Genomic DNA, 24669 nt, shown 5'->3' on the forward strand with positions numbered 1-24669 from the left:
TACATATACATTTTTCAAACATCACAGGTTCACAGAGCTGTGGAAACCTGCCTCCAGACCAACTGGAAATGTACAACTGCAAACACAGTGGATGTCAAATGAGAGACAAAAGAAACTGATCAATCTAATTTACCACCAATGACTGGAAAGGTAAGCTACCCGTGCCATCCAGACTGCTGAAATGGCTTTGTAAGCTTCCCGTTCTTCACTGATACCAGCACATTGCCTGTGCCTCCTGATCTCAGTCTAGGAAAAGGTGGGCTAGAAATAAAGTTAGGCACATCTAGAAATACAGAAGAGAAATCTTACTATAAGAATAGTGGAGTGGGAGTCAGGATTACTGAAGAAATAAAGTTAGGCACATCTAGAAATACAGAAGAGAAATCTTACTGTAAGAATAGTGGAGTGGGAGTCAGGATTACTGAAGTCTATACTGGTTCTATTACTGATTCATTGTAAGAACTTGAGCATGTCACTTCACTAATCTGTGTCTCAGTTTCTTACCCTGAACTTTCTCTTCAGTGTCTGTTGGCTGATACAAGTAGTTGTCTGGACAAGTTTTAAGCCTACTGTGTTTACTATTCTGTCTAGTATAGTCTGGACTTGCCCACTAGACCCAGCACTATTCTCATAGCTATACTCTAACGTGTCAACTCTGCCACCTCTCAGGCTGCTTTGCTTTCTAATAGCCAAACTCTTATAAAGAAACCCTCAGCATTGCAAGGCAGACAAGGTGTCTAATTCACTGTTCTGTGTACACAAAGTTACTTCCCATCTACAAGGCTACTTTTGTGTAACCTTCATCAGCCCACAGTTTTAGGCCAATGATAGGATGTATGCCATTCAACATTCACCTCAGATCTTGACATCAGAGCAGCAGTACACACTCTCCTGCACATTACTATACTGAATCAGATTAGTAATACATCCCACTGATATTCTCTCTTTGGCATTGACTGTTACCCAAGTGTTTCAAAAGAAGATACAACAACTATTGTGGACATCATGGAATCCATTTCAGAAAGATTTTCCATAGTTTATTTTTACTACGCAATGTAACTGGGACTATTCTAGCATAAACCTTGCTTGGCAGTGATGAGATCTGGAGTGCCCGTGTTCTTTTCAGCCTTTCCTGTTCACAATTTTTCCTCAAAGGCAGAAGAGGAATGAATGCTTCCTGCTGCAGAGTAGGGAATATTTATGTCTGATTTAAACTGCTGATATTTCCCTCATCTCTTGCCATTACTCTCGTTCTGTTTACAGTCAACATTTCTTTCTCGTTCAACTGAAAGTGCCTCTCCCCACTTGTCAGTACAATGCTCCAAATGTTTGCTGTTCTATTGATAGCTTTTGTAATGTTTTATTGTACCCCCTCAGTCCCAACTTCTTCCTGCATATTAGCTTATCACGAATGCTAGCTAAATCTTCCAGTCTTTCCTCCAATTCAGACTCTGCTTGCCTTAAGACTGATTATGCAGTCTCTGCCTGCTAAGTGAATTCTGGTTAATTGATCACTTCTTGGGGAATGCAAATAATGACCAATTACCCAGTATCAACCAATTACCAAGTGCTGAATATTTCCTAACACTTTCTGGTCACCCAGGTGAAGAAGCAGAGTAGAGCTGGGAGCAGGAATAGCCAGGTCCTGCACTCCATCAGCTGCACCAGTCTGTGAGAAGAGGAAATATCTAACCTAAACTTCCCTTGCAGCAAGGAGCTATGGTCTCAAGTTGCAGCAAGGGAAGTTTAGGTTAGATATTAGAAAGAACCCCGTCACTAGGAGGGTAGTAAAACACTAGAACAGGTTACCCAGAGAGGTGGTGGAAGCTCCATCCTTGGAGGGTTTTTTTAAGATCCAGCTAGACAAAACCTTGGCTGGAATGAATTAACTGGGGACAATCCTGCTTTGAGCAGGGGGTTGGATTAGATGCTCTCCTGAGGTCACTTCCAACCCTAATTTTCTATGATTCTATGGAAGGAGGGGAGCAAGGTGGCCTGGGCTGGAGAAATGAACTATCCCCACAGGGAAAGGGCAGAGCAAGGCCCCAGTAGGAGGGGAGTGAGGAAAAATGCATGCAACCCCTGACACTAATGAAGGAGCTAGGAGACTACACCAGTTCTTACTAATGGATACTAGTTGCCAGACCACAGTCCCCTGTAAAGCCCACCCCAGTGAACAACTCAAGAGATCCAGATGGCCTACACCTAGCCCAAGAAGACCTTGACTGCGGGATCTCAATATGTTCCCTTTTTGAGGCACCCTATCTTGCCCCTGTGACCTCATGCCCTCCCCACATCCATGCCTATGCCTGGTGGGGCTGCTTTTGGATTCTGCCCCTTTGACAGTCATACCACCATACCAAGGTGATGTTCCAATCTCGAACCTCCTTACTCTATAGGGAAGAGTTTTAGAAGTGTACCTCTTCCAGGTGGGGGCAGGGTTGGGACCACCAGCAATGTGCTCCATATGATAAGCAACCATCTTGAGCAATCATCCTTGCTTACTGCTGCTTTGTGATGAATTGTACAGTAGCCAGAGTGATGAGTTAGCCCAAGTGTTTGGAATGTAAACCCTATGGATGCTGGCAGGGAATCAGAGCAACAGTTAGTTAAACCATAGTACCTAATTAACCAAGTTAACTGTCTGTTGATACAAATCTTCAAGTGATAAGAGAACATGGTGTACCTTGATTTTTAAGTCCCATTTTAAATATAATCAAACTTCTGAAAACAGCAACACAAATTTTCCTGCACAACTCCATCCATCAGTCTGTTTCTCTCAACAGGAGACTGGCCCTAGATAAAAGCCACTCAGAATTCTGGTTGAGCTTTAGGAAAATACATGTGTGTATATATGGCTCCAGCTTTCATTCCCTATTCAATCATCTTCAACAGTTTTCTAAAACAAGACTTTTGTCATGATAGCAGAAGCTTTTCCATTGGTCAGGAAAAACACTTATCTTCTTCAGGAAGCTAGGAGTAGGGCGGGGGAAAAAAAGACCATGTGGGAATGGCTTCCCCAAAGAGGTTCTTAACAGGTGAGATTAGAAAACCAAGCAGGAGCCAGAATTATCAAGAAAAAAATAAGTTGGGTAATGTTATCTTTCAATAGCTCTTAATCCTATACAATAGCTCTTAATACTATATAATATCCACAAATCAAGGGCTCATCCCCAAAAATACATTTCTGACTACTATGTTCAACAGTTGGGGCAGAAACCAGAGGGTATTTGCAATCAACTGTCTGCATAACACAGAAAGTATAAGAACCAACATTCTTCAGAAGGATAGATGGCCTCCTTAAATATTAAATAACATACTTTTAAAACATAGTCAAAGTGGAACTACCATTCTCAGGCTGTGGCCTATAAAGAGCTTTGCCAGTGGTCCACAGAAAAAGGGCTGGTCAAGTATTTGTGCCTTCTCTAATTTCCAGGTGCCACCTTGCATTAAAAATAAATATTTTAATATTAGTTTTCTGTCTGAGGAGTGACAAACAAAAGGGGAGGTGGCATTTATGATCTATACAAATCTCTCAGTTCTGTACCACAATTAGACTCCATTTCTTTAGCATGCCCAAGCTCATGTTGGCCATTCCTATGCTATGGAAGACTCAAATGGTTATAGCTGCATTTGGTTGCAGAATCTGTAGGTCAGGGGTGGGCAATTATTTTGGGCAGAGGGCCGCTTACTGAGTTTTAGCAAGCCATCGAGGGCCGCATGACAGGCAGCCCGGGGCAGATGAATATTAATTTTCTAAATTTTTTAGGGGCCCTGCGGGCCGGATAGAATGGCCTGGCAGGCCACATCCAACCCACAGGCCGCATTTTGCCCAGCCCTGCTCTAGGTTCTACTAGTCTAGTCTGCTCAGGAAAACACAGTCAAAAAGCACTCTGATGCTTTCTTTACACAAAGGGGGAAAAAAGTGACCAATCAATTTTCCTTTTCAATTACTGGTTACTTTCAGTCATAAAATATTTCTACCAACAGCACCCAGGTGATCCATTCATTCACTGCTGGTGGATACATAGTGATACAGTGGGACAGCTACTGTCAAGTGTTGGAGTGGAGAATTTAGGAGTTTGGGTGCTGCTTCTACCTTAAATTTCAATTAAATTTTGTCCTGACCCTCCAGGACAGAGGAAATGTATCCTGTCCCTTGTGCCAGAAGTCTCAAAAACTCCTCCAATACCCCAAATCCCAAACTGGTTTATAGACCTTCCTGAGTTCCAAAAGCCTTTAATGCTCACTACTTAGCCAGCTAAAATGGGCACATTTCTCATCCTTTTTCCCTGTCAGCTTCCTTGTACTTATGAACGTGGCCAATATAAATTTCCACAGTACAACATACACCAGAAACTCTTACAGGAAAATATTCTAAATTTGCAATTTACATTTCATTTTCTTGGTCCCAAAGCGCTTCTGGAATCTGCCTTTAAGTTTCCTTGGTAAAAAGCATCATGAGACCAGAATAACATTCATGGCATCTGCTCGTTCAGTGTCACTCTACAACACACTTCCTTTCAGGATTCTATATGCCTCCTCTCCTCACCAGAGGCTTAACAACGAGTTTCTGCACCTCATGTGGCGGTGGCAGCTGTCATTCTTATACTCCCTCTAAATTAGCATGCAGAGTGAGGGACCTGGTTGCCCACTCCTTGATACATTCCTGCTCCTCACTGGTGATGAATTCACACCTTTCTCTCCTTCACCAACCTGTTCGAATCTGTGTTCTTAGACTGTCACAGAACGTTCCATCTAGCACTATCCTGAAAGTACTGCTCTTTAGATACCTACTTGCTATCGTGTCTTTTCAGGTAAGGAGTTTACCACACAGTGGAGTGCATCTCATCTTTAATGGACAAATATACCTTTTTATTCAGGGAGCTGTATGCCTGTTTATAGTTTTCACTTCCTACGATCTGATCATTTAGGATTTCCTCGTGCACAAGTCAGTCAGAGAAGTGCTTCAGGAACCTACTTCTGCTGAGCTAAAAAACTAATCTCAAATCTTGTTCACTGAAAGTATACACTCTGCCTGCTACAAGGGAGAGAAACATTAGCACTGATGCTCCATCTTTTGCTGTTATACAAGGGAACACATTGCACCAAAAATCACTCTGGGATCCTAAAATGGTCACAAATGCCAATACCTGCAATTTTAAATCTCATCCAAAATAAATAAATCCAGTACTCGGAAAAGCACTGAACCACACTGGGATGGCTGATTTAAGCAGTAACTGAAAAAGAAAACTACTCCTTATGTAATCACTAACACTACCTTCATAGCTTTCATAGACATTAGGGCTGGAAGGGACATCAGAGGATCATTGAGTCCAGCCTCCTGCCCCAGGGGCAGGAAGTTAGCTGGGGTCAAAGGATCCTAGCAAGATAAACATCCAAATTTCTCTTGAAGGCGTTCAAAGTAGGTGCTTAAACCACCTCTGGCAGCAGGCTATTCCAGACCTTGGGGGCTTGGACAGTAAAGAAGTTCTTCCTTATGCCCAGCCTGAAACGGTCTTGGAGGAGTTTATAACCATTTGACCTTGCCATCCCTTGGGGCACTCTGGTGAACAGACATTCCCCAGGATCCTGGTGAAGACCCCTGATAAAAACTTATAGGTGGCCATCAGATTGCCCCTGAGCCTGCGTTTTTCCAGGCTGAGGAACCCCATTGCTCTCAGCCTGTTGTCATAAGATCTGTTTTCCTGACCTTTGATCATGCACGTGGCTCTGGACTCTCTGAAGCTTCTCCGCATCCTTTTTGAATTGTGGAGCCCAAAACTGGATGTAGTAGTCCAGATGCAGCCTCACCATGGCTGAGAACAATGGGAGAATGACATCCTGGGATAGCTTGAGAAGCATCTATGGATGCAAGCCAGCGTTTTGCTCGCTTTACGAGCAGCAGCATCACATTGAAGGCTCATGTTCATCTTGTGGTCAATTGTGACCCCCAAGTCCCAGGCTCTCATGTTCTCCTTTTAAGTTTCTCATTTAAGTACTGGTCCCATTTGAACCTACATTAACTTGTGAAATCTAAACATGATCAAAGGCTAATAGACTACAGGTCAGCACACAAATCTGCTCCCAGCAGCATTTTAATTTTTCTAGTTAGAGTCCAGGTAGCAATAGGTGTTGCTACCTATACTAAAGTTACCTGATGATAGCTCATTGTTTTCACTTTCTTTTTCAAGTGTTAAAACTATAGTTTGGGCTAAAATTTTGCCCACAGTGGGCATCTCCCTCAGACTAAACAATTATACAAAGTTTTGGTCAAAGATGTTGATGGTTTCTCAGATTGAGGACTGGGAGGAGATGCGACAAATTTTGCCCGTGTTGAAAATAAAAATTCTTAAGATCTTTTCTTCATAGTGCTCTGATTTCCATACATGTTGGAACAGACGCTTGAAACTTGTCTTGGATAGTGGCTTGCAAAGAATGCCCCTATTGCCATACCTGTGAAAGTCTGCCCCAGCCTGATCAAGGCTTTGTAGTTTGGGTTGTCTCGATTGTCATCCAAGGGCATGACCACAGCTTGTGAGGACATGCCAAACCAAGAGTCAACTAGACAGCTTAGGCATTAACCAAACACAGAGTCAGTGCTGGCAGCATATAGTTCAAGAGAGGCTTGAAACCTACCCAGGACCCTGGAAAAATGCTCCAACTGCTAGACCACACCAAACTGTGCTGTGGTCACTCCAATTATCACCTGACTGAACTTTCTGGTTTTTGCTCATGCAAGACTCCATGAGCCTTAAAAACGAGACAGTATAGGTACAGAGAAATAGTTAGCCATGTTAGTCTGAAGTACGGCAGAAGGCAGGGTAGATTTACACCCTATGGACTAATTCAGAGAGGCATAAGCTTTTGTAAAACCACAGCTTCCTCTGTCAGATGCTATGAAGAGACTTCAGGAAGCAGAGTGGGATTAAAATACAAAGGGTAGGGAAGGGGGCAGGAAAAAGGAAGGGGATACTGCTGAGAAAAGGCAAGGTGGATAGGAGAGAGAAAAACAAAGCAATTAACTCGTTGAGAGATGAAGGAGTTATAAAACCTAATCTAAGTAATGAGATAAGAATCCACAGTCTTGGGTTAGACCATATTTAACACAATCCAGCCTGTGCATAAATTTTTGTTCTTCACCCTCCCATTCAAGTTCGTATTTTTTAAAGTTTTGTTGTCTAAGAACATCTATGAGATCAATGAGGGAATGTCCAGGAAGGTCAAAGTGTTCTGCCACAGCTTGCATCTCTTTCTGGAATTGATACCAGATGGGTATTCATTCATTCTTTCATGCAGGGATCGCCTCAGCTGTTCAGTGTAGACAGCATAGGGGCAATGTAAGCAGGTGATGGCATTGGTAGAGAAGCAGGCGAATGAATCTCAGAAGTTATAATCAGTTCCTTTTATTTGGTCCTGTGGCCTATGCTGATGTGGGGGCACAGCTTGCACCTGGGTCTGGACTTGGTGAGGAGTTAGGCAGTCTGTTACTGAAGAAATGCTGGGGGGGGGCCATGACAAGACAAATTTGTTCCTCATAGGTACTCTGAGATGGTAGTCATTTCCAGAGGGGTCAGAAGTCATACTAAGGTGTTCAAGATGAGGAATGCAGGTGGCAACCAAAGGGACTCTGCTGTCTTTGTCCCAGGCCTGGTATTGTATCTGGTCGCTATAAGGTCTGAGTCAGGTCGTCAAATTTGAGTGGCTATAGTTTTAGGATTGTCCTGTCAGTGTAGGAGTCCCTGGCTCCAGAGCCTTAAGATGTACCTTCCAGTCAGTGTGATCAGAGCAGATACAGCTGTAATGTAGAGCTTGATAGATGTAGTGCTTAGGATGAGAGCTGCTGACATGGAGGCAGCTGTAGCAGTAGATTGGTTTCCAATATAAACATGGTGATGATATGGCCATTGCAAAAATTTCATAATGATGTCCAAAAAAGAAACGTTCTGGGTGGAGTGTTCCAGAGTCGATTTGAAGGAAGGGTGGATGCTGATGAAGTCTTGGTAGAATTTCTCTAGAGGACCCCGCCCCGTGTGTCCATATGATAATGTCATCAGTGTACCATAGGTATAACAAGGGGAATGGAGGCCAACCGTGGAAGAAGGGGACTGCAACGTCTGTCAAATACATTACTCCACTGGGGGGCCATAAGTATGCCCATGGCAGTGCTATTTGTTTGTAGGTACAGCAAGTCTTCAAACCTAAAGTAGCTGTGTGTGAGGACAAAGCGGAAGACTGACAAACAGAAGCAGTGTCCTTGTCAGGGATAATGTTCTGTATGGTGTATAATCAGTCCTCATGGGAGATGCTGATGTACAAAGATGTAACATCCATGGTAACTAATATGGTGGTAGCTGAAGTTCATCAGCAGAGGCTAGTTTCTTTAGAAAATCTGTGGTATTTTTTAAATAGCTGGCAGCTCCCAGAGTGTAGGGGAATAGCACTGAGTCAACACAACCAGTGTGCGCACACATGCATGCAACCCCCCCACCATACATGCACATACATTTCTTCAATTTGACCACCAAAGCTCTCCCTGCACCATGGTCTGGAAGCTAACAAATGTGATCCAGCCCAAGAGTAAAGGGACTTAAAAGGACTTCACTTGTAGTTGCTGCTATGGGTAAAGGCGAGACTGTGATGAGATTGGGACTGGGACTTGGAGCAGGAAACCTATTTCTTTGGAGCACCAGGGTCAAAGAGCTGGCATCAGGCTGTACAAAGAGACTGGGACAAGAAATCAGAGCGTGCACTAGGGAAAGGAGACAGAGGTAGGATGAGAAGTTGCAGAGGGAAACCAGAAGCCACAGGAGAGTGTGGGGAGATCAAAAGGAGTCAATTGGGGAGAGTTCACTGTTGTCCAGTGTGAGCAGCAGAGATGAGGACTGCATAAATGAGGACTAAGGGAAGGAATAGGCTAGAAGTAACAGCACAGAAGGGGCTAGACGTGGAAGGGAAGAGCCAGAATGTGTCCATGGGCACATGGAAAGTTTCTAGACTCTCAGGTCTTGCTATTCCTCTGCTTGTAACCAGTAGGTGCAGTAGGAAGAGGAGAAGGGGGTAAAGATTCCGGACATGCCCTGTTCACCCTTACTCTCAGCATCCACTTTCCACCATTTTGAGGAAGCATACTGGGCTAGATGGATCTCTGGCTTGACCTAGTAAATGGCAGTTCTTATACATCTCTGACCTACTAGAAAACATGGAAGTCTTCAAGAGCTGGCCCATGGGGAGCTGTAAGCCTTATCAAGTACCCTATTAGCACAAGTGCATATAAAAGGTTCTACCACTTTGGGTAAATCATTTGAATATCAATGCAATGTTGCACACAGAATTTTGTTTCTTTACTTTGCTTTTTAAAATACCTAGAAAGTCCCACACACCCCCTACCCCAGCTACATAAAATAATCTAATAGGTAGTTCAAAGTCAAGCACTGACAGTTATGAAATGTCAAAATTAAAGATGCCTTTGAAGCCATTTTTAGTCTTTTACATTCACACTGTTACCCTCAATAATTAAATGACTGCATTTTACTGATTTCCATAGGAACCCTTCCTCTTTCAGTGTCCAGCGTGAACAGGTCATGGATGTGACTTGGGACTGTTTGAGGATGGAAGCTGTCAGCTGTAAGACCTGTACCTTTGACTATAGAAGGGAAAACTATGCAGTGGAGGAGGCAGGGACTGCAGGAAGAAAAGGGATGGCCTGTTGGTTAAGGCAGCTGAATAGCAAACTAGATTCTATCCCTGTTTCTGCCACAGTTCCTGTATGATGCTTGACAAGTTGCTTGAGCCACAAACTTTTTACATGTGATCAGTACTGGCATGATTTGTTTTCTGAGTACTCAACATGAGTCTTAGGAGTCTAATTAAACAGTTGCAGCTACATGTGAAGTTAATGGATGTGTGCACAAAACACAAATGATGTGATATAATTCTAAATATTTTGAAAAGTCAGGTCCTAGTTATTCAAAGTGATCACCACAAATCAGTGGATATTGTTAATGTTTGCCCTGATTCCTCATGTAAAATGGGAATACTAACCCATTCCTCACTTCAAAGGTGACAAGAAAATTTTCATGCTCAAGAAGACCCGAATACTAATCATGGGTGCCCAGAAATACCTCCAAAGAAATTTTCAATTCCATCTCCATGCAGGGTATAACCAGTATTAAGCAAACACCACAGGGCTAGGCACTGAACAATAAAAACACCACAACCATATCAAACAGCTATGCATTAAATGCTCATCATTTTGTGTACTGAACAAGGAAGGGGGCCTGTGGAAAAAGATCATATAATAAAAGACTATCACAATGCATGGGCACAAAAGGGGGACAAATTAATGTTGCACAGCCAACGTGAATTCTAGCATTTTCTGACTTCTGAGGGGTTGACATTGCAACATACTTCTAATAGGGCTTCTGTGCATCTGAATACCTGTACCATACCAGGGTGAAAGGAACCTGCATTTTCACATCTATGTTCAAGGAGTGATGTGTTAACCCAAGACCTCCTTGAATTCCATACCTTGATTATTTCCACCAACTGATCCACACCACTGTCACCTGGAAAGATTGGCTGTCCTAGTAACAGTTCAGCCAATACACAGCCTGCTGACCACACATCTGAAAAGAAAAGGGAGAAAAAAAACTGGTTTCAGAAGTAGGCTTGTACATGAGGTTAGTTACAAAACATAAAATCCAGCACATTTTATTTCTCTCTCCCACAAAGTGTTTGCTGATGTGCAGTACATATAAAAGAAATAAAGATCATTCATCTCCCAGGTCGTGCAAATCTAAGAGCATGTCACCATAGTGAAAAGCAGTCCTGCACAGGGGTACATGAGCAAGCTTGAACACCTCTACAGCGTGCTGCAATTATGCCATCTAGACATGCCCTAAGCACTACTATAAGAACCAAAGATATTATATCTAACATCACCCTCATTTAAAAATATTAGAACAGGCAAAAACATGGACCTGATACAAACATACACACACACAAGGATCAAAATCATCAACTGAAATTATTCGATATCCTGTCCTGTTTTATAACATGACTAAAGAAATGTGCATCTGTGGGACAAGTAAAGACATTTCTATTGTGGAATAGAGGGCGTTTGATGTCTTTTATCTACTGGTACAGACTCAGTGATGATCAACGTATGTATAAACATTTACATATACTAAAAAGATGAATCAGACTTTCAATTACTACTGACATTAAATAACAGGAAATGTTGTTGCACAATAGCAGCAGAATTGGCCTGTTCTATCATGTAAAAATAGCTCAAAATTTGACCTACTTTGAACGGTTAAAGTTAACGATCAGCGCAGCAAAAAGAAGGTAACGCACTATAGAATTCCCACTATAACTTACTGCTTGCTAACTTCCCAGTGCAGCAAACCCCTAACATTCATATATTGGCAGCTTTCACTCTCAAAGCGATTTACAATTACTACATGAAATATTCAGATAAGAAATCTCTATATTCTAAAAGCCCCTTCAAATATATGCCGCTTCAACTTAAGTATTTTAAATCATCACAATTATTAAAAAGAATACAAGACAACATGATTACTATTTGTCTCTACTCTGGAGCTGAAATTCACCATTCAAAAGGAGTCACTCAAACTGCATTGACATTGATGCACCTGCACAGAGACAGAAAGCAAACAGGAAACCCCTGCAATTATGAACTAAAGCAAAAAAAGCTGTGGTCTCGAAATTTAGGGGTAAAGTGATGACAGGAACATCACAAAGAACAGAACAATAGGGAAAAGTTTAATTTTAAGTTTCTAAAAAAACAATGAGGATTACAAAAAAATTGGAAAAAGTATCTCCAGTCCTCCAATATCTTACTAAAGTGCACCAGTATATCAGTCCATATTGGACTGGCACCGATAAAAGGAAAACTGACATTATCAACAATCACTTTTTTTGACTAGTGTAGCGATAAGGTCAGCAATAAACGCTGCATTCATGCGTACATGAGCAGCGTTTACACAGTCAATAATGCTGCCAGTCAGCTTAGAGAGCAGCATCTGGTCAGTAAGTCTGTGTGGGAGGCTGAAGGGAGGGAGATCGAGGCCCCCCATGATGCGAGAGGGAGTGGGGCAGAGGCAGGGGTTGCCCAGCCAGGGCACTGCATGGGACAAAGCCACAGGTGGCTCATCCGGGGGCGCGGGGAGGGATGGTGGCTCCCAGCCACTGCATGCACCTGTGGGAGAAGCATGGGGGACATGTGCTCTCCCTCCCCACCAGATTGGGGGGGGAGGGGCACAAGGGTAAGCTGCTTGCTGTGGGCTCAGGGCCTGGGCTGTGCCAGTTTCTCCAGGGGGGGAGGGGGCAGCTGGGCTGGGGCAAGCAGCTGTGGCACAGAGTGGAGACTACAGACACCAAAAAATTTTATGTAGCCTCCCCATAGTTCCACCCTCTCCCAGTGTCACCACCACCTGCCCTGAGCACGGCCCCAATCCAGGCACCCTCACTGGGAAGAAGCCAGTGCAGCCCCTGGTCCCGCATCTGCAGTGGGCAGACCACCCTCACCCCCACACACAAATCCATGAGGGATATGCCCCCCCACATACCACCCCTGGGGCTACACGCAGGAGCAGGAAGCTACTCCCACTGCCCCAGCCCTTGGCACTCCCCAGACGAGTAGACCATGGCTCTGTCCCTCACCCTGCCCCACACCAGCTGGGCAGAGCCTGCCCCAGCCCCATTCCCTCCCTAGCCGTGGGGGCTTTGACCTCCCTCCCCACATCCCTTCCATAGATTTACTGGCTGGATACTGCTCTCCAAACTGCTAGGCTGCCTATCAGCTATCGTATTGGCTGATATGGCTGGTTAATAATTGGCCATCGGTATTGGCCAAAAATATCTTTATCAGTGCACCCCTTTATTTTACACTAATATAATACATCCTTTATCCCAGAGTGAGTTATGGACTTACACTCTTAAGTATTTAGCTCACTCTGAGAAAAATGGGAATTAGATTTATTTATACATTTTACCTTTAGTGAGCAGGCATCAACAGATGCAGTGCTGAAAGACAGCTGCCTCTGAGATGCAAAGCTGCGTGCTTCTGATCTGCTGCAACAGTATTACATATCAAATCCAAGTAGCAGGTGAAGAATCTGCCCATAGTTTGTTAAAACTGCAGCAATGCTTGCAATTTGCAACATTTAGGGTTAAGTGAATAAGCAATCAAGTTCATAAGACAGCCACTGTACCAAAATTAACTACCCACTCCCTATGAACAATGCTGGGTGGCCTTTAATGCCTGCAAAGAAAGATCAGGATTAATTTAAAACTCAGCTGAAAAATCCAACTGCATTTTTTAATTTTGCAGCTTCTTCTCTATTTCTGCTGCCAATCCTCAATACGAGATGAGAGGAAAGGTGGGTCATTCAAGGCCTGATTTCACCCAGTCCTCAAATGGGAGTCTTGCAATGTATAAATTTAGTTGGGCTCAGGAAATACAGGGCATATATTAGAGCAGGAGTGTCAAACATATGGCCTCCAGGCTCAATCTGGCCTGTGGAGCTATATGGTTTGGCCCATAGATCTGATTGACCCCACAAGCTGGAGCTAGTTTGATATACAAGCTGTACCCAGCACCATAGGCACTGCAGGCAGTACAGCAGCAGGTTGGTCTGGGGCATGTGCTGCATGTGGTGCCCTGTTGAACCAGTTAGTACTGGCTCCAGGCCTTGTCTGGATCAGACCATGCCAAAGCCAGCACATGGAGCCAGTTTGGCAGGGCAGAGCATCCAGTGTGCTGGTCAGAGACAACTGTAGCAGGATGCGGGACCTGGGTCAAATCAGCTTGTGCAGGGCCCAGCGGTAGCAGGCAGCAGCCAGACAGAGCCGGCCTGGCTCTGCAGGGCCCCCAGCAGTCGCCCCAATTTGCCCCCACTAGGAATGCCTTGGGAACTGGTCCTCTGTGCAGTGGATCCAGCATGTGCTGTGTGCAGCGCATGCCAGCACTGCTTTGGGACATGCACTGTTTGCAGTGTATGGGCTGGATCCAGTGCCATGGATGCTACCCATGGCATAGGAGTCCAACACTGTACCAGCCCTGCACACTGGCTCCAGTTCATACAAGATGGCCTAAGACCCAATCTAGACAAGACCTGGAGCCTGCAGGCATCAGATGCGGACTGACAACATTCACGGACGACACTAAACTATGAGTGAAGGTGGTCACACTGGAGGACAGGCTGGGGATACAGGCTCACAAGGTGGACAGAACAAAACCTGATGGCATTCAATGTAGAGAAGTGCAGGATGCTCCACCTTGGGAAGAAAAACCGGCAGCTTACTTACAGGCTCGGCAGTGCTAAGCTCACTAGCACCATGACCGAAAGAGACTTGGGGGGTCTTCATAGTTGGTAGGGTGGGAAGGGACTGGAGCTGACCATCAAGTCCGACCCCCTGCCATGGGCAGAAAAGAGTAGTAGGGTCAAATGACCCCAGCAACATGTTCATCCAGCCTCCTCTTAAAGACCCCCAGGGTAGGAGCCAGCACCACTTCACTTGGAAGTTGGTTCCAGATCCTAGCCGCCCTGACATTGAAGTAGCGCCTCCTGATGTCTAGCCTGAAACTACCCTCTGCCAGCTTGCGACCATTATTTCTTCTCACTCCTGGGAGTGCTCTGGGGAACAGGGACTCCCCCAGTGCCTGCTGGTACCCCCTGACTAGTTTGTAAATGACAACTAGATCCCCCCATAGTCTTCTCTTGTGGAGGCTGAACAGGTTCAGGTCCCTTACCCTCTCCCTGTAGGTCCTGCTCTGCTGCCCCCGGATCATATGAGTGGCCCTCCTCTGGACCCTCCATGTTGTCCATATCCTTCCTGAAGTGCAGCGCCCAGAACTGGACGCAGTACTCCAACTGCAGCCTGACCAGTGTTGCATAGAGGGTGAGGATCACCTCCTTGGATCTGCTTGAGATGCATCTGTGGATGCATGACAAGGTACGGTTGGCCTTCCTGACCATATCCCCACACTGTTGGCCCATGTTCATTTCGGCATCAATAATGACTCCAAGATCCTTTTCTGCCTCTGCACCGTCTTGACTGACCACACGATGAATCTGAGCCACCAATGCAATACCATAGCCAGCAAAGCAAACCAAACTGGCATGCATCCACTGATGCATCTCAACCAAAATCAGGGATGTCATCCTCTCGCTTTGCTTGGCTTTAGTGAGGCCGCAGTTGGAGCGCTGCATCTGGTTTTGGGCCCCCTACTTCAAGAGGGACACAGACAAGTTTGAGAGAGTCCAAAGGGGAGTCACCTGCACGATCAAAGGCCAAGAGAGCAAGCCTTACAAGAATAGGCTGAGGGACATGGGTCTCTTTAGCCTGGAGAAAAGAAGGCTCAGGGGGGACTTGGTGGCAGCCTATAAGTATATAAAGGGTATGCACCAGGATCTGGGAGAACAGCCGTTCACCAGGACTCTCCAAGGGATAACAAGGTCTAATGGCCACAAACTTCTAGAAGGCCAATTTAGACTGGACATAAGGAAAAACAGTCCAAGTGTCCAAGGTCTGGAACAGACTCCCCCGCATAGGTAGTGCAAGCACCTACTCTGGACTCATTCAGAAAACATCTGGATGCTTATCTTGCTGGGATCATTTGACTCCAGCAGACTTCCTGCCCATGGCAGGGGGGGCTGGACTCAATCTTGCGAGGTCCCTTCCAACCCCAAATGTCTATGAAATTTATGAAATACTGAAATCTGAGTGGCTAAACCAAACACTAAGGTTTGGCAGTCACAGAGAGATGGGTGCTCTGTTGTGAAGTAGGTTTACCCTTTAAGGTTCTCCAAATCAACAGTTTGTTCAATCAGTGGTTTTGATGCACTCTCAGTTTTCATACACTCTATACCAAAGGAAGACGTAAGCTGTTAATATAGTGTCATGACTAGGAAAACACCATAGATTCTCTTCAGACTCCTACCTGACTTTAACCATGCTTTCGGCTGAAGAATGTCATGAGGACAAACACCACACCCCTTCATTATGTTTAAATAAGGCAGCTTGGAAGCACACATTCACTATTTCTGCTGTTTTAAATGCTCTGTAAGGAAACCTCTTATTATCTGATATGACTCTGATCAGTCTATTATTGCTGCAACTACTGAAGATCAATTCAAGGACAGGAAGAACCCTGAGGAATACAGGTTTGTTAATTAGGAAATATTTTATTGAAAATCTTCTTTATGAATTATCTTGCTATTTAGAACACAGATTTCCATTCTCCTACAATGAAGGGGAGTAAGGACACTTCCCGTTTGAAACACCTGTCATGAAGCAAGGTTTGTCTGGTAATATTTGATATGAACAAACCTTGCAACTGTATAGCTGGTCCAATAAAAAAAAAAAATTACCAAACATCTTGCTTCTCAAATTCCCCAGTCCCTAGTTACAACAATATTATTTTTAAAAGAAGTAATCCTCCATCCCTAACCATAAAACAACACTGAACATGGCACTAATTACTGCCAGAAGCAAGTAATCTGAAAACGAATTCAGTTTGCCAACAATGTACCTATCTTGCAATGAGTTTATCCTGTAAAGGGAATATGAACTGATATTGTGACTACAGCTGGTTGTAGGTTTACAAAACCTGATTTAAAAGCAAAAATATGACTATTTTCATGAATTCATGGTCACATTTATAAGAACATTAGATTCAGTAATCTCGGTCACTAAAACTTAAAGGCATTGGATGATTTATTTTATTGTGTGAAAGTAATTTAACCATGATAAATTAAGATTTATGTCGTTTGACTAAGCAATGTCAGGCAAAACATGACCTTGAAATACAAATGAATCTAAGCATGTCTCTATTTAGCTACTTTTGCCATATAAGGCATTAACAATTGGGACTGTATGGACTATAGAGAAAAAGATACCAGCAACATTCAAGCGTTGTATTTATTGGAGAAAGATAATGCCATTCTCTGCAGACCCCTCTTAATTATTACAGTTTTTAAATTATAACAAAAGCATATGTTGCTGTCAGTCTGCATCAAAGACTAGGTACATTTGGAAATATTGCAGGAAATGTTCCACATTTACTAATTAAATCTCAAGTATGATGGTATCTTGCAACTAACAAGGAAAATGAAGTACGTTTTATTTGACAAGCACTACTGCCACTTTTAAAAACCTACCCAAACTAAATTATACACCTATAATTTCTGAACAAGCTTTTTGGTTAGATATTCCTGAGACTTTTCAAATCTGCTCTGGTCCCTAGTACAGAACGTTTTTTTTACTTTTACTTAAAGCAACAGGTTTATCACTATCAGCTGTCTGGGTTGCCAGAAATATAGTAATTTATCTCAGTCTAAGATGATTAAATTTTCTCTGTTTTGAATGCAACTCTGCCACTGAAAAATGCCAAGAAAAAGTTCAGTTTTTTCCCATTTGAGTAGGAAAGATGCGTCATGCTGGTCTGTAAAAGTTATACAGGTGAATAAGTATAGGCTAGGATGAAAGCTGTTTCTTGGTACAAAATATTTACTGTACACCTAAATATAGTCAATTTGACCAGTTTCTATTTCTGGAAGACTACAAAATTGACAATGAAGAGCAAACTTGATGTACATCAGCTTTATCCTCTCAGTTTTCCTCACCAATGTTCAGGAACTGTAAATACTGGCCAAATCACAGGGTTGTGCTTGTCATCACATATGCCATGTTCCCTATTTTCTCTTCCTGCTCCATTCTTAGAACGACTTTAATACCAGTTGATGTCAAAACTTTACCTCATACTTCACTCCTTCCAAACAGGCTCTTTTTCCCCCCTCCAAAGTAGATGCCATCATTCTCCCACATAACCTTAGTACTCTCTAGGAAAGTGACTGGGCAACTCCAAGTGACCCTTTATTTTTGGACAGACAGAACAGAAACCTGTGATACAGCCATGCCAATCAATCTTTCCCTGCCAATGGCTATTAATGCTCTCTCTGGAATGCTCTCAATTCAGTTCCTGACTTGCTGTGTATGCACAGCAGTACAAGCCTTGGCTACTCTGCAAGTAGAGAACTGCGGGTCTGTGCCCAGTTCACGGTACCCTCATCTGACCTATTACAATGCACGCGAGATCACGTTGTGCCGACACAGCAGCTTTTCTCACAGTATACTCATGCGTGAACAGGACTTGCACATTCACCCTTACCCCATGACCTGACTGTTTGTGTCGCTGCATTCCAGGAAAATCCGGGCAGCAATCCCACAATGTCTCGGCAGGAGACAGAGTGCTCAGAGGGCAAGCATATAGAGCACAATCAGCAGCACATGGGGGGAAACCTTCCAGAGGGGCCAAGTGACCAGACAGCCATGCAGAAAGAGGCCTAGAAAGACACCTGCATGCATGTAGCTGAGATCTACTCTACAATGCACAAGAAAAGAAAATAGAATTCTTGTTAACTGCTTAAGCAAAGACAACCGTTTCCAGAAAAGCTGCTGGTAGAGGGAAAACCCTGCTGGCTGCCACAGTCGCAGAGTATTAATAATGTGCCTGGAGAAATCAAACATTCACAGCTGGCTCAAGCTCTGGCCCAGCTCCTCAAAGCTGTTTAGAGGTCTAACTCTCACTGACTTTAGGACCTGAGTCTCAGGAGTTAAAAAACTTCTAATAGAAGCAGCAGCAGATGCAGGATCACAGTTCTTAATCAGATGATAATAGTGCTCCCATTATCAGCCCGTTTCTTAAGTTTTTAGCTATGTCAGCAACTACAATAATTTTAAGGAGTAGATATTACTGTCCAGCTCATTATTTAAATACTGTACTCAGGTCTGATGAATGCAGCTAACTGTAGTAACGATGAGCACCAACATGTATTATAAAATACCATTAATGTCTAGAGTCCTGTATGAAATTGAAGCTGTCACAGCCAACAGGAGCTTCCAGTACAGGAGAACTCAAATTCATTAGCTCCCTTCCACTTCCCCCACCCAGTGAAGAGGAGTGTTTGAAAACCAACCAGAGGTATATATACAACCACAGCAAACAGCTGTATGGGACTGCTGAGGCATTCAACTGAGTGGGAGGCAGTCTCTCTTGATGTTGTTTGCTGTGGCTTTTGCTGTGTGGCTTGTTCTTCATACCACATCCCACTGTGAAGTCACTGACTTGGAAACCACCCCAATACAAATGACTTGGGTTCTACCACGCAAGAACAAGCAGCAAAGAACACAGGAGTGTTCCTTTGGTAGGCAGAGAAGATAAAGGTGACCACTGGATGGGCGAGACTGTGTGTGGTCACCTGGGCACCTTGAGACTCTGTGGCAGTAATTTTATATTGTAGTTCCATAAACCCCCCTTTAAGTCGGGCACCCTGAGGAAATTATTTGAGGGTAGGGGCAGTTCATTTTTCTCCCCTTTCTGTCAGTTAGAATGATGCAGTCGGTAATTAGCATGTAGTCTGCAAACTATACTGAAGACGGCCAGGCTCAAAAAATTTGTTGGTTACAGGACAGAACATAACTAATAACTGAAAGGAGTATGATGTACTCCAGCTGGTCAGTTACTTCCATGCCACTGCAGAGTCACTGTACATCTGGGTCTTCATGCACTGATTCAGGGGTGATGCGTAGGGGGTGCAGGTAGGTGCATGTGCACCCCCTGCAAAAAGGCACCCCTTGAATTGCTGCTTGCCAGCCCACCAGCAGCATCTGCGGGTGCCCCCCCCTCCAGCTCCTGGCAGCACATGCCATTCATGCACTGATTCACATGCAGCACTGCAGCGGTGGTTTGAAATGCACATCTGGCCTTGGAGTGGGTCTCATGGTTACTATATTACAGCCCCATGGTACTACTATAGCTCACAAACAGCTGATGCCTCAGGGATAACTTTCGAAAAAAATATTCTTTTAACATGTTCTGGCTATGAGCTATTGACCTATTTTACTGGCTTTAATACAACATTAAGCTGACAGTTAAAAACTATACTGATGGCAGACTGAACTCCACATTCTGTCCCAGCTTCCATGGTTATGGGTTTCTACCTATGCCAGGAAGTACTGTAATACTTCACATGCATCAGAAAAAGAGGAACTGAAAAAACATTCCTACATCTGACCTGTGATTGTTTAGAAAAAGCCTTGTCATGTGGAAAGAGAGCTGGAGGAACGAGATATGTTTTGCACCCTTAACTATAAAGACAGTCTGGTCTTGGTGGCGCTGCAGCACTGCACTCAGGTTCTGCAGAAGTGAAGAGCTGGGGGCATGCACTCAAGGCCATTTAGAAGCATGCCTGTACTGTCTGCTGACGCATGCCTAATTTGCAGGCTCAGGCATGCACAAAATAAGCACGGGTAGATAGGACTTCTCTCTGTGACACTTCCTGGGCATGCACCAGAGGCTGCAAAGACAGCTGAAGCATCTGTGTTTCACCCAGACCAGGAAATGTTTTCTATGCATTAGTAATTGTTACCATACTTAAAGTATGTTTCTGACCACCACTTAGTAAGCACAGGCTGAACGTATCAACTGGTTATAGCAGGGGCAGGCAAAATATAACCCACAGGCCAAAGCCAGTCAACAGGCCATTCTATCCAGCCCGTGGGGCCCCTAAAAAATTTAGAAAATTAATATTAATCTGCCCCTGGCTGCCTGTCAAAGATGACAGGAGAAGGGGCAGTAGGATCCATGGGGAGCCAGAGTCAGAACTAAACAGTTGCTGCGGCGAGTCCAGTCCAGCCCTGCCCCCCTTCAACCCCCCACCCTAAGCCCCAGTCAGAAGCCTTTGCCTAGCAGGGGCTGCTGGAGGCTTCTGGCCTGGGACTGTTCCTACTTCCTAGCACCAAGGGAAATACAGATAAGAAGGAGGGGAGGGGAAGACTGTGGGCAATGGCCCCAGATCTTGAGGCCAGCAGGGCTGGCTCCTGCGGTCCTAGCACTGCTGCTAGGAACCACATGATGCTTGTGCGCAGCAGGCAAGGAAATGCCTGTGACAAGCAGGGGGAAGGTGCAGTGAGCAGGTGCACGGACTGCAGTGACAGCCGGGTGGGAGTGTGGGGCCTGCAGGTGCACCAGAACAGGAGCATGGAGCCTGGGCTGACTCCCTCCTCTCCCTGCTTCAGCAGCACAGCCCAGGTCCCATATTCCTACTGTCCTGCTCTGGGCCCCGCCGGCGCTGCACCCAGTGCACCCACATGGGACCTGTGCTCACTGTGCTCTGTGCACCTGCTCACTGCCCCTTCCCCCAGCTGCAGCCATTTCCCCACACACCGCACTCCGGCATCATATGGTTCCCAGCTGCAGCGTTGGGACATAGCGCTGAAGTGGCGGGGGTGGTGAGAAGTAGCAGAAGGGCAGCAGTGGTAGCGAGTGGGTGCACGGGGCCTGTGCCAGGGCCAGGAATGCATGGAACCCGGGCTTGCAGGAGTACTGACGGGGGCTCTGCTTGCCACAGGAAGCAGGCTTTGGATAAACCCTCCCCACTCTACACAAGTCACAACCCTCCCCAGCTACCCTCCCCCCCACACTCATAGCCCTCCACAAAACCCACACCCACCTGCACCCCACCTATCTACCCCCTCACAAATCCCACACCACCACATACACCCCCCCATCCACCCACACACCTATGCCCCCCCCACAATATACAAGAGTAAAACTTAAGCTATTGCGCAATCACCTCCATGTACACTACACAAACACATGTAAATCAGGACAAAAATATTTTTGAAGTGAAATTAATGAATGTTATTTAAAATATAAATTGGTATTTTTCTAGTTCAGAACTGGCAAAACCCCTTGCTGAAAGGAGTAATTCTGGAGGAAAAGGGGAGGGACTTCTGGTGGCAAAGGTCAGGGGTGGGACTTCCAGTCCCAATATGGCAACCAGGGGGCAGGGCTACCTATGCAGCCCTCAACAGCTTGCCAAAACTCAGTAAGTGGCCCTCTGCCCAAAATAATTCCCTGCCCCTGCATTACAGTCACTTACAGTCTCTCTTCCCTGACTTGCCCATGGCTTCCTAGCATTTCTGAATTTACTAAAACACTGCTAAATCCCGCCTGCACTAAGCAGTATTTAGAAACTTGCTAAAATATGCTAATACTTTTAAAAACACACTTTTTTCCTAGTCTAGATGAGGCCTGTAAGCAAAGTTAAAAACTCATAAGCAGTTGAGCCAGATGTCGTACTAGATGAGAAAGCACGAAACCTGAGATCTGATTCCCCCTAATATGGGCCTGCATATGGGGTCTCGCTGTAGTCTTCAATTTAGGAACTACAATTTAGGAACTACAGAAATTTCCAATATTATACAGTTTCAGCTCCTGCACCTCCTATTTCACCAAAGGTACAAGCAGCCCCAAGTGACCCTACCCATTCCAAAACCTCCAGTTTCCCTAACAAGTCTAGGATGTAGCTGTGCATAATCTATTAAATAAATTAAAACAATAAGTATGAAGGCAGCACAAAATAAGCCAAATTTAATAGCTAAATAAACACCAGAGGCTACAGAATGGACTATATTAATCGTTTTCATAGTTAAACATCCCACAAAGTATGCAAATCCTGCCTATAGTTTTGTCAAGAGACTGCTAAGAGCAACCACTCAATTCCTTTTGTATTCCTATTAAAAACAATTAACACAAGTCAAGGAAACAAAAAGCTGGAAAATTATGTGCGTGTGCACGTATGTGCACGTGTACTTTTCTCTCTCTCTCTTTTGCAGCATACCAAGAGCAGTATTTGAGGTGCCACTTCTAAATTCCTAGTTTAATGGTTGTTTTAAACTATCAAAAATGCCTTAGTTAGAAATCTCCTGTGCCTACTCTCAAGCTATGCAGGGAAACTATTTGGAGAGCTGGAAAACAATGTTTCATAGTTTCATAGTTTCTAGGGTCGGAAGGGACCTGAGCAGATCATCTAGTCTGACCCCCTGCCATGGCAGAAAAGAATACTGAGGTCAAACAACCCCAGCAAGATGTTCATCTAACCTCCTCTTAAAAACTCCCAAGGTAGGAGCCTGCACCACTTCTCTTGGAAGTTGGTTCCAGGCCCTAGCCGCCCTGACAGTGAAGTAGCGCCTCCTGATATCTAACCTAAACCTACCCTCTGCCAGCTTGTGACCGTTATTCCTGGTCACTCCTGGCGGTGCTCGGGGAAACAGTGACTCCCCCAATGCCTGCTGATCCCCCTTGACTAGTTTATAACAGGCCACTAGATCCCCCCTCAGCCTTCTCTTTTGGAGGCTGAACAGGTTCAGGTCCCGTAGCCTCTCCTCGTAGGGCCTGCCCTGTTGTCCCCTGATCATACAAGTGGCCCTCCTCTGGACCCTCTCCATGCTGTCGACATCCCTCTTGAAGTGTGGCGCCCAGAACTGGACGGAGTACTCCAACTGCGGTCTGACCAGTGCCGCATAGAGGGGGAGGATCACCTCTCTGGACCTGCTCGAGATGCATCTGTGGATGCATGACAAGGTGCGGCTGGCCTTCCTGACTGCCTCCCCACACTGCCGGCCCATGTTCATCTTGGAGTCAATGATGACCCCAAGATCCTTTTCCGCCTCCGCGCTGACAAGAGGGGAGTTCCCTAACCTGTAGGTATGGTGCCGATTGTTCCTCCCAAGGTGCATCACCTTGCACTTGTCCGTGTTGAAACCCATCCTGTTCTCATCCGCCCACCCTTGTAACCTGTCTAGGTCTGATTGTAGCCTGTTTCATCCTTCCAGTGTGCCCATGTCCCCCCACATCTTAGTGTCATCAGCAAATTTGAACAGGGTGCTTTTTACCCCCTCGTCCAAATTGCTGATGAAGATGTTGAACAATGCGGGCCCGAGGACCGAGCCCTGCGGAACCCCACTGCCCACATCCTTCCAGGTTGAGAAGGACCCATCCACCACCACTCTCTGGGTGCGGCCATTTGACTGTGTGGGTGTCTACACCACAGCCCCCCAGTTTCTTAATGAGAACGGGGTGAGAGACAGTGTTGAAAGCCTTCCGGAAGTCCAGGAAGACTATATCCACTACTACCCCTGCATCTAATGATCTGGTGATCTGATCGTAAAAGGCCACCAGGTTGGTCTGACAGGACCTGCCACTGATGAACCCGTGCTGGTTGCCCCTAAGCATGCAGTCCCCCGCTGGCCCCTCCTGGATGTGTGCCAGCATAATTTTCTCAAACAGCTTGCCTAGGCTCGAGGTAAGACTAACTGGCCTAGTTTCCCGGGTCCTCCTTCCTGCCTTTTTTGAAGATGGGAACCACGTTGGCCCTCTTCCAGTCCTCCGGTACCTCACCAGAACACCACGAGTGCTCGTAAAGCCGTGCCAGGGGACTTGCAATGACCTCGGCCAGTTCCTTTAGAACTCTAGGGTGGAGATCATCCGGACCGGCTGACCTGAATACGTCCAACCCCTCCAGAAGCTCCCTAACTAAATCCTCGCTAACCAGTGGCGCAGGTGTGCCTCCCCCGGGGCCTGGGGAGGGAGCCCAGCAGGGAGGTGGCTGTTCTGGTCCCTACTTAGGAATGTGTTTGATGTTTAAGTTTAAACAGAATAACCCTGACTGACCCAACCCACTCTGAAGTTGAAGTCCAGATGCTAGAAAATCTTGATAAAAATGAAGTCAGATGGTTTTCATGCAGGGATTATGCCCAACCCACAACCAGGTCATATTTCTAAGCTGTTTGAGG

The 24669-nt window shown here is 45.2% G+C and overlaps 1 protein-coding gene across 2 annotated transcripts in view; it reads right to left on the minus strand.

The window, feature by feature from the left end:
* Window positions 1-24669, minus strand: part of GSK3B (glycogen synthase kinase 3 beta) — a 245572-nt gene that overhangs the window by 55375 nt on the left and 165528 nt on the right. For both annotated transcript variants that reach the window (XM_090057092.1, XM_090057081.1), the window contains exon 7: window positions 10531-10628. In XM_090057092.1, coding sequence (XP_089913218.1) covers window positions 10531-10628 — 98 coding nt within the window. The remainder of the gene's footprint in view (window positions 1-10530; window positions 10629-24669) is intronic.

This window comes from Crocodylus siamensis, chromosome 1, assembly GCF_052110815.1.
Source record: "Crocodylus siamensis isolate JL-2025a chromosome 1, ASM5211081v1, whole genome shotgun sequence".
Classification (NCBI taxonomy): Eukaryota; Metazoa; Chordata; order Crocodylia; family Crocodylidae; genus Crocodylus; species Crocodylus siamensis.